This window comes from Protopterus annectens, chromosome 3.part1, assembly GCF_019279795.1.
Source record: "Protopterus annectens isolate FY-2018-M chromosome 3.part1, PAN1.0, whole genome shotgun sequence".
In the NCBI taxonomy this organism is placed as follows: Eukaryota; Metazoa; Chordata; order Ceratodontiformes; family Protopteridae; genus Protopterus; species Protopterus annectens.
In genome coordinates this window covers 1,357,662,494-1,357,677,034 of record NC_056732.1, presented here as the reverse complement: position 1 = coordinate 1,357,677,034, position 14,541 = coordinate 1,357,662,494, and the positions used below count along the sequence as shown (strand labels likewise).

The following is a 14,541-nucleotide window of genomic DNA, read 5'->3' as shown; positions in this document are numbered from 1 at the left end:
TTTCCATCATTACATTAAAGGTACGCATTTTAAAATTAGCTGGCAAATTACACATAGGGTATGTCTCTAAAACCATATAAGTGAAGCCTTATAAGCAGTAGATTTTGGTCCTTTATCATCCACTGCTGCAAATTTCCTAATTAAACTGATATGAACTGCAGAATGAGAAGCCCATTGTAACTCCCATTCTCTGTCTCTCTCTCTCTCTCTCTAGATATATATATATATATATATATATATATATATATATATATATATATATATATATAGACAAACATTGCAGCAGTGATACTACACAAAGCAAACTACGTACTACGGCCAGTTCTAAGTGCATTTGAACACTTTTTGATTGAATAAACAGCACTACTTTTACAAAGACTCCAAAGTTAAAAATGGGCTTATAGTTGTTCACTTTTATTGGAATAATTCACTTATTTTGTTGGCCTGAATCTGTCCATAAAGACTTAAAAGGGAAAATCAAAAAGTCATGGAAATTTAGAGGCCATATTGCTGAAACACTTGATGTAGTAACAAGAAGATGGAAGGTGCAAAAAAGAAACTTGTAATGCAAAACCATGCACCAAAAACCCAGCGATAGTGCCAAAATTAGGGCTGAGAGCTTTATAATGCTGTGTGGTTGTAGTCAGCAACAAAGCAGTTCGAGCAGTAATCCAAATCTCACAGTTTAATAAAAATAAACCAGACGTACAAACAGTAAGCTTCACGTTTCGTCAAAAACTTCATCAGAATAATTAACACTCATCTAATTAACAATTAAATACTCCAATAAAAATTCAAATACACCAATAGGAGTCATTACATCATGAATAAATTAATAAAAAATGAACACATTGAATCTACTACCAAGCATACCCTTTCTTGTGACGGAGCATATTTTAATTTTTTTGTATTAGAGGTGGTGCCACTAGATCCCAGGGGTGGTTGTTGGGAGACCTTGGTTGCTTATAGGGAATTATACTGGCAAATGGTTTTAGAATCTAATAAATTCCCAGGGTTAAACGACATGATTAGTTTGGCCCCCGTTCTGAAAATGAGATCAGCTAAACTTTAAACTCAGAATGTGCAACCTGAAGTAGATTTTATTATTGCTGTTAACATTGTTTTCAACTATGTTATTCAAACTCATTGCTTTCCAATTTTTGAACAATATTATTTTTCTCCAGTAGAGGGCATTACAAGACCATAGAAAATATAACATGAAGTGCACATAATATTTACATTTTTTAACTTTTTAACAATTTTATTTATTGATGGTTGTATATGGACTTTATGTTCATTAGCTTTTACATGTACATAAACTGGTTTTAAAATGATCACACTGTTTTTCAAGGTTTCATAAGGCTTTGTCATGGTAGTAGATTCAATGTGTTAATTTTTTATTAATTTATTCATGATATAATGACTCCTATTGGTGTATTTGAATTTTTATTGGAGTATTTAATTGTCATTTAGATGAGTGTTAATTATTCTGATGAAGTTTTTGACGAAACGTGAAGCTTACTGTTTGTACGTCTGGTTTATTTTTATTAAACTGTGAGATTTGGATTACTGCTCGAACTGCTTTGTTGCTGACTACAACCACACAGCATTATAAAGCTCTCAGCCCTAATTTTGGCACTATCGCTGGGTTTTTGGTGCATGGTTTTGCATTACATGAAACACCTGATGTCCTTGAGGGGTCATTTACACATAACCCATGGGTGTTTATTACAGGAGATGTAAGGTATCAGACAGTGAAAACTCTAACTTGGCTAGGTTTCTCTTGTAGTTTTTACTAATTGGTTTGTCAGTGTAACATTTTTACTTATTGGTTAAGTATCTTAATATTGAGAGACAGCCAAAGAAATTTGTCACCTTAAAGCCTTTGCATCTTTAGTGGAAATATTTTATTTTCAATGTCTGTATAAACTCTGATAACCTTCTTTTAACCCTAACCCTACAACTTACTTAAAAAAAACACTTCCTGTAACACCGCCACTATTCAGATGAATGTGAGGCTTGTGCTGGTAGTTTTAATGTGAAGATCAGGAGAGGAAATAAGACTTTTATAGATCTGATATTTACTCACACAGATACACAGACAAATACACACGCCTGTGCACAAATGCACACATGCACACACGCACACACACACACACACACACACACACACACACACACACACACACACACACACACACACACATACACATACACGCATGCACACACACACACACACACACACACACACACACACACACACGACTTAAGATCCCCTTGTCGTCTATGATCTGTCATAGAAAAAGTATTAAAATAAATAGTGTTACTTCAGGAATAAGAAGAGAAGCTGCAGATGTCTGTGAAATAGATTTCCTTAGAGAGTTCTGTATCAGCATCATTTGTAAAGTACTTGCAGAAGTTAGGATAATGACATAATTATTACTAGAGTGTTAAGAAATGGCATAAATTATTAGTTGTCTGCAATATTTTTTTATAGGTTGCTCAGCGGGCTGTTACTCTCCACACAGATCTACAGGATACTGAAAAAATGCACGACACCTTAGAGTCCTTACTAAGCTGGATCTCAGACATTGACGCATTGATGGCAAATCAGAAGCCACCTTCCTCAGAAGTTAAGGTCGTAAAAGCCCAGCTCCAAGAACAAAAGGTAAAATAATATTCCATTTTAAGTGCTACAGCTTTCATAGACATCACTTCTGTACATATGTTTCTTATACATAAGCATGTACGATTCATTTAAATTTTCTGCAGCACGTTTCCTGATTACTGAAATCCTATTCTTTAGTTATAGGTTAATAGGTAGGTTCATAGGTTCATAGGTAGGTACTAGGCTATTGGCCCAAGAGCCTACGTAAGCCTAGCCAACAAGGTTCCCTGGCTTACGCCACCTAAGAAAGTTATTTTCCTGTGCCACTGTCGAGCAGAGACACAGAAATGAGCCCCAGGGTGTATTTCCTATCTCCCATCCACTCATCAACATTTTTCTTGAAGAGTGCTAATGAAGAACTTTGCTTGACATAGATGGGTAGCCTGTTCCAGAGTATGGGATGTCTCTGGGACAGGAATCAATCCCTCCAGCATGTCCTGTTTATTGTGGTGACAAGGTTTAGGTCCCTATAGCATGTAACTCGGAGGGATTGGGATTTCTTTAGGTGTAGCATGTCCAACAGCTCTGGGTTTGACGTAGCTTTATATGTTAGGCAGAGATCATCTCAGAGTACGAGATATGCTATGGAGTAAAGCTGAAGTTTTTTGAGGTGGTCAGTGTAGGGCATTTGCTTGAGGCCGGTAATCCTCTTTGTGAGGTACTTCTGTGGCCTTTCCAGCTGCTGCAGATGTCTTGTGAGGTACATTCCAAAAGGGGCGTTGTACTCTATAATGGGTCTAATGAGTGTCAGTAGGGGAACAATGACCTCTTTTTTCCTGGATGAGAACCCTTTTATGATGAGGTGTGCCACGTAGAAGGACTTCCTGACTACTGTGGGGATGTGACTCTCTGAAAAGAACACATACGGTGAAAGTTGGTGAATCAACCTCTACCAGGAGAGCTGTTACCAAAAAACTTCTCCAAAGCCAACTTCATGCTACGCAAATCAGAAGTGACAGACTTCATGACACACATGCAGACGGGAGCTGAAAGTTCAACTGCTGAATCCTACACTAAGGCACTGTACGAGCACATCAGAGGAGAGACTACTGTCCACCTGGGTCTCAATATCTCTTATCACACATTCAGTGTTAAGTAGATTGCTGCCTATGTGGTAGTTCATGGGTACAGAGTTTTTACCAAAGGGGGTGACACTGCACTTTTTGGCATTGAGCTTGAGGCCATGGCTCTGACACCAGGCATCTGTCTCAGTGAGGCCCTTCTGTAGGTTGTCCACATCATTTGGGGACTTGACTATGGCTCCTAGATTGCAGTCATCTGTGAACTTCATTAGCCAGAGGCCTTCTGTGTTACTTGCCTGTACTTCAGAGAAGTAGATACCAAACAGGAGGGGTCCCAGGACGGAACCCTATTGTACTCCACTTGTCACTGCTTTGAGGTCAGATTTGGAGTCTGCAACTTTTACAGTGTGGGTTCTGTCAGTGAGCCAGTTGGCAACCCATCTTGTGACATAGGGATTTATACCTAGTTTAGTGAGTTTAGCTATAATTCCAGAATGAGGGATGGTGTCGAAAGCCTTGGCGAGATCAAGATAGGCTGTGTGAACCACCTTACCCTCATGTACGGCTTTGGTGACTGCCTCAAAGAAGTCGATCAGGTTCAGGAGGCATGATCTGCCTTTCACAAACCCAAACTGGGTGGGATCCAGAGTTTGGAAGTTACCAATTTCTTTGTTTATGAGTTCTATAATGATACATTCCATGGCCTTGCAGACCAGGCTCGTCAGGCTAATAGGTCGATAGTTCCCGGGATCAGTGATGGCTCTCCCTTTGTGGAGTGGGATAACTGTTGCTGTGTGCCATTCAGTGGGCACAAAGCCTGATGCGAGGCTATTCTTGAATATGGTGCTTAAGTGGGGAGCCAGTTCGTTCTGAATTTCGTGTAAAACGCAGCCTGGGATGTTGTCCAGTCCTATGGATGCTGTGTTTTTGGCTTTAGAGAGTGAAGCTTTTACCTGCATAGTTGTGATTACAGGGACTCTGCATTCTTCCTGTATAGATATGGGCCCTTTAGGGGGTGAGTGGAGGGTAAGGTTAGCACTGTGACATGTACAAGTCATCATTAGGAATTCTGGTATCCAAAACAAAAAGAAAGAGAATATACTAGTGGATAGTGATTGACACAAACCCCATACACCATAGCACCACAGACCTCTAATTTTTTGAGAGAAAAATTGCCATGGATTCAAAGGACAATCATAAGGCCTTTTTCAGCTATGTTAGGAACCTGGGTGGAAACTCCCAGATATGCTCAGAATTAGTCCAAAATGATACAAAAATCACTGAACCCACAGACATTGCCAACATACTGGCAGACAGGTTCAGTGCGAACTTCACTCCGCTCTCCCCCCCTAAAGGAGAGATAACTATCCCAGCCGAGTGTAGCCTCCCAGACATCTCAAATGCACAGGTGAAAGCTGCTCTCTCTAAATCTAAAAACACAGCATCAATGGGACGGATGGTGTCCCGGCTGTGTGCTACCGAGCTAAATGAGGAATTAAACCCGCACATAAGGCAGCTGTTTAATCTCAGCCTTACCACAGGATACGTGCCCAAGGAGTGGCGTACGGCAACTGTGGTCCCACTCCACAAAGGCGGCGCTTCTACGGACCCTGGTAATTACCGCCCCATAAGCTTAACAAGTCTAGTCTGCAAAGCTATGGAGAGGATCATAATGGAGCTCATAAACAAAGATATAGGGGACTTGCAGACATTGGACCCGACCCAGTTTGGCTTCGTCAAGGGAAGATCATGCCTTTTGAACTTGGTCGACTTCTTGAAACAGTCACCAAGGCCATTGATGAGGAAAGGCAGTCCATACAGCCTACCTTGACCTTGCAAAGGCTTTCGACACAATACCCCACTCGGGTATTGTAGAAAAACTTACCAGCTTAAATGTAAACCCATATGTCACAAGATGGGTTGCAAACTGGCTTAAGGACAGAACCCACAGGGTTAGAGTTGCTGGCTATGTCAGACTCCAAGCCGGTCACAAGTGGTGTCCCACAGGGCTCGGTCCTTGGCCCCTATTGTTCGGCATCTACTTCTCAGAAGTACAGGCCAACATGGGAGGACTTTGGCTGACAAAGTTTGCAGGCGACTGCAAACTGGGCCATAGTGGAAAGTGCATCGGACACGGATATCCTTCAGAAGGGACTCACGGAAACAGACAGCTGGTGCCAGAGCCATGGCCTGAAGTTAAGCGCCAAAAAATGTATAGTGATACCCTTGGGAAAAACAAGGTAACCCCAAGCTACCATATAGGTGGCAATCCACTAAGCACAGAAGAGGTTATCAGGGACCTGGGGACCCAGGTTGACAGTGGCCTTTCTTTTGACACTCACGTTGCTAAAGTGGTTAGAAAGACCTTCTACATTGCCCACCTGATCATGAAGGGATTCACATCCAGATCTAGTGAGGTCATTGTTCCCCTGTACTCTTCACTTATCAGACCAATGATCGAGTACAATGCCCCATTCGGGATGTATCTCACCCGACATCTGCAGCAATTGGAGAGACCCCAAAAGTTCCTCACCAAAAGGATAAAGGGACTCCAAAATCTGTCATATGCTGCCAGATTGAAGAAACTCCAGCTCTATTCAGTCGCATACCGTCTGCTCAGAGGTGACATGTGCCTGACATACAAGGCCATGTCCAACCCGGAATTAATGGACATGCTCCACCTCAAAAAATCCAAATCCACCAAAACCACTAGAGCAAGCGACTTAAACCTTAGCACGGATATAAATAGGACGTGCTGGAGGGATAGATTTATCACTCAGAGACTCCCCATGCTGTGGAATAAAATCCCGGTCCATGTGAGGCAGAGCACCTCGCTGACTCTGTTCAAGAGAAATCTTGACCTGTGGATGGGAGATCGTAGGTTTAGGGTTGGGAGGGTGGCCTAATGGTTAAGGTGTTTGCCTTGCAAACACAAGGTGCAGGGTTTGAGTCTCACAAGGGGCAATTGGCTAGGCTTAAAATGGCTCACAAGGGCAGTTAGCTTAGTACTAATCTATGAATCTATGAATACCCCGGGAATCATCTCTGTGTCACTGCTGGACAGAGGCACAACAAACTAATGGGCACAGTATTTTTTCATATAAGGGGTGGCGTAAGCCACAAAAATTTGGGCTAGGCTTATAAATGCCTTAGGGCAGATAGCCTAGTATAAACCTATGAACCTATGAACCTATGAACTGATCCTATCTGCCAGGATGTTGGCAATATCAGTTGGTTCTGTAATTTTCATGCCTTTGTGCTGTAATTCAGAGCAGATCTGGGTGTTGCCATCGAGATTCTTGAAATAGATATAGAATGATTTATGGTTGTTTGATAGTATTAATAATAAAAAAATGTTAGCTATTATGCAGTGCAATTCAATATTTGTTTCAAGACAGGGAACATCAGTAATATAATTTCAGATACTAAGTAAACTAAATAAAAAGCTATACACAGAAAATGCACATTGCATTTTGTTGTTTTGGTTGTACAGCACTCCATCAAAAGATTTCTATATAACTTGATTTTGACAATTACTAATAAGCTAAACTGTGACATGTACAAGTCATCATTAGGAATTCTGGTATCCAAAACAAAAAGAAAGAGAATATACTAGTGGATAGTGATTGACACAAACCCCATACACCATATCACCACAGACCTCTAATTAAACATGTACCACTGTGTAAATGATGTTTAGTTCTGGAGGGCCATTTCTTGTTTTGATGCAAAAGCTAAGATTTGTGGCTGGCCCTGACTTTCATATAAATGACTTCATTCAGTACCCTCACATGGAATCCGGCAGAAATTCCTAGGATTATCATTGGAATCAATGAAACAGTGAGACAAAAGACAAAACGGAAATATATATACTAAATCCAAAACTGAAATCCCTCAGAATATTCCCTTTAATCTGAGGTGCAATGATCTTGGAATTAGCATATATTAAATATTAGGGGAATTGGGGGGCAATTACAGACATTTGGGAAGTATTAGAAGAAAAATTCCCTGTGAAAATGCTTTAATGCCATTACAGTGAGTTTGCTGTGGAATCATTTATTCTACTAAAACCTCTTAGAACCAACTTTATGTCTCTAGAAAGTCTCTACAGCCTGACTGATGTCAGTATTTAGGATGTAAAGCCACATTAGCATGCATGTCTACTGATGATTACCCCACTTTATGCCATTCCCCTCTCCACGACTATAGTCTATCAATGACTACCACACTCTGCTAAAGCAGCTAACTCAAGGAAAAGTTAAGTCCTTTCTCATACAAACCATCTGCTCAGTAATCTGAGTCCCTTCTATGATTCACACATTGGCAACACATAAAATATGTAGGAGTAATGCCTTTATGGGCATTCCCAAAAATGTAATATGATGGTGTCTTAAGATAGCCTGCCTGCCTGCCACTTGTTTTTCAAGTCTACTACACTACTACAAGCATTACTGCATCTCTTCTAAGTTTCACTAACATTATAAATAAATTCAGAGATGATGGCAAAATAGTGTCTTCAGTCTTTTTGGACATGTCTGAAGCATTCGATACAGTTTCCCATCCTAAGTTACTGTCCACTCTGAATAATCTTAATATCAACCCTGATGCTGTTAACTGGTTTCAAAGTTATCTGTCTAGCCACCAGCAAGCTGTGAAATTTATTTATTTATATTTATTTATTTACATTTGTTGATCGGGAGAGTCTGACTGGACACAGGTCCATTTTCAGCGGAGGCCCGGGGAGAAAAGCTCCACATTAAGTATTACTTACATTATACAGTTAAAAAACATAGCATTTAAAATCCATCTGAAGATGTAAGACAAGAATAAAACATAGATGTAAAACAGCTGTAGAACATAGTACAATTTTAAAATATGGTGACATATACTAAACATGGTTACAAATGTAGTTGAGATTCATCAGTGAACAATTGATACAATGTTTTTGAGGTACATAACAGCCATTAGCAGTTGTTGCTACAAGAAGTTAGCACTATGTGGTAGGTAGCTGGGAACATGAATAGCCAAGCTTGCTAAGTGTAGGTTGTTGATAGGGGCCGAGAGAGGTAGTGGGTGGGTGGAGTGAATGGTATTAGAGGAGGATTTGCAAGGGCATATCTGGCAAGTTTTTAAGTGTGATTTTAGTAAGGATTTGAAGTGGGTGCAAGAAGTCACAGAAGTAAATGAGGATGGGAGGGAGTTTCAGAGTTTGACTATAGTGCAGGAGAATAATGCTTCTCCAACAGAGTTAATGGCTGTTGTGACCTGTAGGAGGTTTCTGTGGCTGGATCTTAGTGGTCTCATCATTATGTAGGGTTGGAGTAGATTCTGGAGGGATGGGACTTTTGGTGGTTTATTAGTTTGTGGGCGAGTGTGAGCTGGTACCACTGAAGGAGGTGGGGGAGCTCTAGCCAGCCCAGTTCTGCTAGTGAAAGACAGTGGTGAGTACGGTAGGAAGCCCCTGTGGTGAATTTGGCGATTTTGTTGTAGCAGGTTTCGAGCTTATTTAGGTCGCATTGTCTAAGGTTAGTAAATATTGGAGAGGCGTAGAGTAGGCTGGAGATAAGATGAGAATTGGCTACCGAAATTTTAGCTGGTTTGGTAAGTAGTCGCTGATTTCTATATAATGCCCCTAGTTTTTTTGTGCACTTTTTTAATGGTCATGGAAATGTGAATGTCAAAGTTCAGTTTATTGTCTATTTCTACTCCTAGTAATTTGGTGTGTTCTGTGGGATGGATGGTGGTGTTGTCTTTTGCTGTGATGTTAAAGTGAGAGTTGTCTAGGGTAAGTTTGGTAGGTTGGAAGATTAGTAATTTTGTTGTGGGTTGGAAGATTAGTAATTTTGTTGTGGGTTGAGTATTAGTTGGGCATCGGATAATCAAGTTTCAATAGAGGAAAATGCTTCCTGTGTGACTTTTTGCAGTTCGGGTAGGGAGTGGGCTGTGCAGATGATGGTTGAGTCATCTGCGTATTGTATGTGTGCCATATGTTGTGGCTGAGGCTAGATTATTGGTAAAAATAAAGAAGAGTAGGGGTCCCAGGATGGACCCTTGGGGAACCCCTATGGAGACTGGTAGTTGGGGGGGATAGGTCGTCCTGCCAAACAACTGCTTGTTGGCGGTCAGATAGGTAACTGAAACCAGTTGATGACTGGTTGAGAGAAGAATAGGTTATTGAGAAGAGAGATAAGTTGTCTGTGTGGGACCATGTCGAAAGTTTTAGAGAGGTCTAGGAAGGTAGCTGAGGAGAGACAACCTGCATTTTTATTTTGTAGGATAGTGTTAGAGAAAGAGAGTAAGGCGTTGGTGGTGCTATGGTTAGGTCAGAAACTGTGTTGTGTGTTGGAGAGGAAGTTGTTAGCAAGGAGGTGATTTGAGACTTGAGAATGGATCTCTCTAGTATTTTGGAGAGTGGCAAGAGAATAGCTATGGGGCAGTAATTGGTTAGATCTGTGGAGGGGCCTCCTTTGTGTAGAGGAATTATGTGTGAGACTTTCCATAGTGTGGGAACATAACTTTCTGACTGAGATCTGTCAATCAAGAGTGATACGGGGTAGGCTAGAGCGTCAGCTGCAAGGTGAAGGTATTCACTTGGGAGGTTGTCTGCTGCTAACCTGGTGGGTTAAAGTTTAGTTGATAGTTGTTTTATTTTGGAGGTAGGAACAGGAGAGAAAGAGAAGCTAGTTGGGAGATTGTTAGTTGTAGTTGATGGTGTGGGTTTATGGGGGGTGTTTTGTCTAGCTAGTGATAGTACGGTTTGGGTGAAGTGATTGTTGAAAGAGGGAGCAATATTTTTGTAGGAGTGAGTTAAGTTAGGAGTGGGTGTACTTACTTTACCTGGGTGGAGGATGGAGTTTATTGAGGACCACAATTGTTTGGGGTTATGTTGGGAGGAGGTAAGAGCAGACAGGTAGTATTGGATTTTGTCCTGTTTTATAAGCTTTTTGGTTCTATTGCGTAGTTCTAGGAATTTTTGCCTAGTAGAGGCAATTTTGGTTTTGCGCCAGTTGTCCCAGGCTTTATCCCTGTTTTTCATTTCAGACTTAGTGTTTTTTTGTAGCCATGGGGATGGTTGGGCTCTAGTTCGGGAACGTCTTATGGGGGTGTGGTAATTTAAGGATGCTTAGGAATGTTTTATTAAAGTAGTCAACTGCGTCATCTAGTTTGAGGTATTTTAGAGGTTGCCAGTTACAGTCTTTTAGGGATGAGCTGAATGAGAGAGGGTTAAAGTTAGTTTTTTGTGTATTTGATGGTAGATGATGGGTTTCGCTTTATAAAGGTGTTTTCTTAGTAGGAAGGTTGGGGAGTGATCACTGAGGCTGTGTTGAGAATGAGCTGTGAGTTTGCTAGCCAATAATGGAAGCAAGATCTATCCCCACTCCTTCCTGTTACACTTGGGGTTCAATCCTAGGACCCTCCTCTTCAGCATATTCATAAATTATCTTAATACTGCCTCCTGTCAAGCATCTATCATACAATACGTAGATGACTGAACCTTCATATGTGCAGCATCCACAGTAACTCAACTTCTTATAGTCACACAAAAAACCTTCTCTGATATTGAAACATGGCTAGCAAACTCACAGCTCATTCTCAGCACTAATAAAACTAAACTTATGACCTTTCATCCATCTAAACCTACTAACCTTCCAGCTAACTTTCATATCACTGCCAGAAATAATACTAGGATTTTCCCAGATTCCCAAACTAAACTATTAGGCGTCATAACTGACAACAGACTAAAATTTGACATACACATTTCTAACACAATTAAAAAGGTTCACAAGAAAATGGGAACAACGTATAGAAACAAAAAATTCTTAACAGACGCTGCAAGAATAGCCATAGCTGGAACCCACCTTCTCTCCTCACTCTTATATGCATCCCCCATACTTACCAACCTCAAAAAGTCAGAACTATGTAAATTAGCATCATGTTACAATAAGATTGCCAAATTTGCAACAGATTCCACACATTCAACACATCACTGTCAATGCTTCAAAATTTTTTCTTGGTTGGAACTATCTCATGTTATGAACTATAACCAATTAATAATGGCTCACAAAATAATGCGCAATCCTGACAACGTACCTTCCCTAAAAAACCTTCTACAACCCTACTCTAACATTCTTACTCTTTGATCATCTAACAAAGACTTATTCCAAGTAACCAAAGTATCCAATACAGCAGGCAACTCTCTTTACTCTAACTTTGTTGCCAAAAATTGGAATACCCTTCCATATAGTATTAGATCCATAAGCAATCTTAATCATTTCAAAATATCTCTCAAAAGACACTTGTCTGAATCCTGGCTTTGCACATGTAACACTCCAGGTTAATTATTAACTTAGCACTACTTATTCCATACGGCTGTACGTACTAACTCTGTTAACATATCCCTTCTAACAGCACACTACTTCTCTATAAGTAGTTGCATTCCTAGCAGCAACTCTCACCATGGAAGTATTACTAAGTATGCACTACTTTGCCCAAATGATTCTCCTTACTTAATTACCTAACAAATGATATGTTCCTCCACATATATAAATTCAACCATATATTTGTCTATATTCAAGTGTCTATAAAGTCTTGTTCTATTTGATACTATGTATATATTTTTGTTTTTAAATTTTTATCCTGTAAATGTTGTAACACTCATTTTTTTTGTCTATAATTTCTATTACTTGATGTGATGACTTTGTATGTAAGCTTAGGCTGGAGCTTTTCTCCCCAGGCCTCTGCTGAAAATGGGCACATCCCAGTCGGACCATCCCAGTAAACAAATGTAAAATAAATAAATAAATAAATAAATACGTCCTTCTCTAGAACACATTCATTTTTGTGAATATAATTTGTTTTGGTATATAATATTGTGTAGGAATTGCATCATTGTATATATGCCTTCTTGGACCTCACCATTTTGCTTCACACCATCCAGGCTGAGCAGACCAGGGCCAATGTTCTGTGATCACACATCTCCTGTGGAATCCCTGTCACCCAAGTGGTGGTGCACAGCTGAGAAGAATAGACATCTAGCCTATCTTCTGTCACCGGTTGCTTTTTTCTAGTCACAACCTGAGAATAGTTTTCACAGTATGTGGTTTCTTTGCTGGGAAATAAAACTGTATTGTGCATTCCTTTTTTCATGATTAGTGTATTCTGGCCAGTCCTACATTTCCTTTAAGACCTGCATTCTGCTGGTGTTCAGTGTGGTCCATTACATGTATCTCATCTTTTCTACTGGGCGTATTCCATGCGCTCAAATTGTTGTTAATGTGTCTGGCACTACAAGCTGGAGATCCCATCATCAGCTGTTGATGTTTACTGCTTTTCTTTTAGCAAGTTTGCTGTGGTGTTTTTGCTGGTCTGGGTTTACTGTTTGACAGTCTTTCATTCAGTTGTGGCAAGTCTACTTCCTGTTGACTACTAGATTGGTGACGTGTTGCCCCAGATCTGAATAGTCTGGATTAATGTATCCAGTTCTAATAGCAGATCTGAAGAGGCAGTAGCCTAGTAGAAAGCATGCAGAGCAATCATCAAAACGGTGAAATGAATGGAGAGATTGACGTATGTGAGAAAACTCAACTCTATAGCTATACATTACAAATGAGAAGGACTGACATACTTTGAATACACTGCATTGCCAGGAGACAGGTGCAAGTGGAGGAACTGATAACATAGATAGAAAAGGAAGAAAGGTGTGTGGATGGCAGCTAGAAGGAGGATCCGAGGAAAGCTACTTTACAGAGAAGGGCTGAGGTTTAGAATGTGTTCCATAAAACAGTAATGCAGTACAAACCACCAGTGGGGTTCATAGATAACCAATACAAAACAAGGGATGATGCAGCAAGGATAGATCTGAGGGTGCTGCTTATGGGCTAGCTGCAGCTGTCAAGCAGACCTTGATGAATGAGCAGTTCCCGATGAATGACCTGTCTTCTGCTGGCATTCTTGTAGGTTTGTATGAAATGAGCAGTATTTAATACTGATTAATGTCAACAGATTACCCTGCAGAGGATGTTGGTAGTCACAGTGAACAGAAGTTACTATATAAATATCAACAAAATGAGCAGAATAAAAGGATACTGCTAGCAGATAAGGTAGAATATACATGAGGAATGCGTCTTAGGGTGGGATATGCCTCAATGTTGAGATATATAATTTTGGTAGCAGTTACATTACGGTTGTCCTCATTTATTGGGATTTGCATGCATAAATGTAAAATTATTATTCTCTGCTGTGGATTCCAGTTGTTGTAAGCCATAGCAATGGCCCATTAAATCATTCCCGATCTTGTAATAGTATTAACATATGTTTTTTATAATATAAAAAAATATATATATATATATTACTTTATCTCAGCTTTTGAAGCGACTCCTAGAAGAGAGGAGACCAAGCATTGAAGTGGTTTTGCAGAGTCAGCATTATTCAGGAAGAGATGAAGAAAATCAGGTCCAGGAAGTGTCTGAACTCCAGGATCGTTGGAAGTCCCTTTTGCAAAAGGCTGACCAGAGGTATGTATAAATCCTAAAGTAGCAATATGACTCCTGATTTGATCCTTATTTTGTCACCCATTCCAAACATGTACATGAAAAAGGAGACACCATGAGCTAGGCATCGGTGTAAAAGTACTCTTTCAGTGTTCTAAGTGTCTTTACCTGTTGGATTATCCAGTGCCTCCAGCAAACTGTGCTTCATACACCCAAATTTAAACTGATATTTATTTAGTGACCTATATGTTTCTTACCTGGAGGGTCCTGTTCACTTTGTGGTAAGCCTTAATTACAGTGTTATCATTTTTATTTTTTTATGAAAGGAGTTTGTTTGCTATTACAAGCACAAGTGCAGGAA

At 40.1% G+C, this 14,541-nt stretch overlaps 1 protein-coding gene across 1 annotated transcript in view; it reads left to right on the top strand.

The window, feature by feature from the left end:
- Positions 1 to 14,541, top strand: part of LOC122797773 (microtubule-actin cross-linking factor 1-like) — an 899,011-nt gene that overhangs the window by 69,040 nt on the left and 815,430 nt on the right. The window contains exons 3-4 of the mRNA XM_044066295.1: positions 2,498 to 2,668; positions 14,053 to 14,204. Of these exons, the coding sequence (XP_043922230.1) occupies positions 2,498 to 2,668; positions 14,053 to 14,204 (323 nt within the window). The remainder of the gene's footprint in view (positions 1 to 2,497; positions 2,669 to 14,052; positions 14,205 to 14,541) is intronic.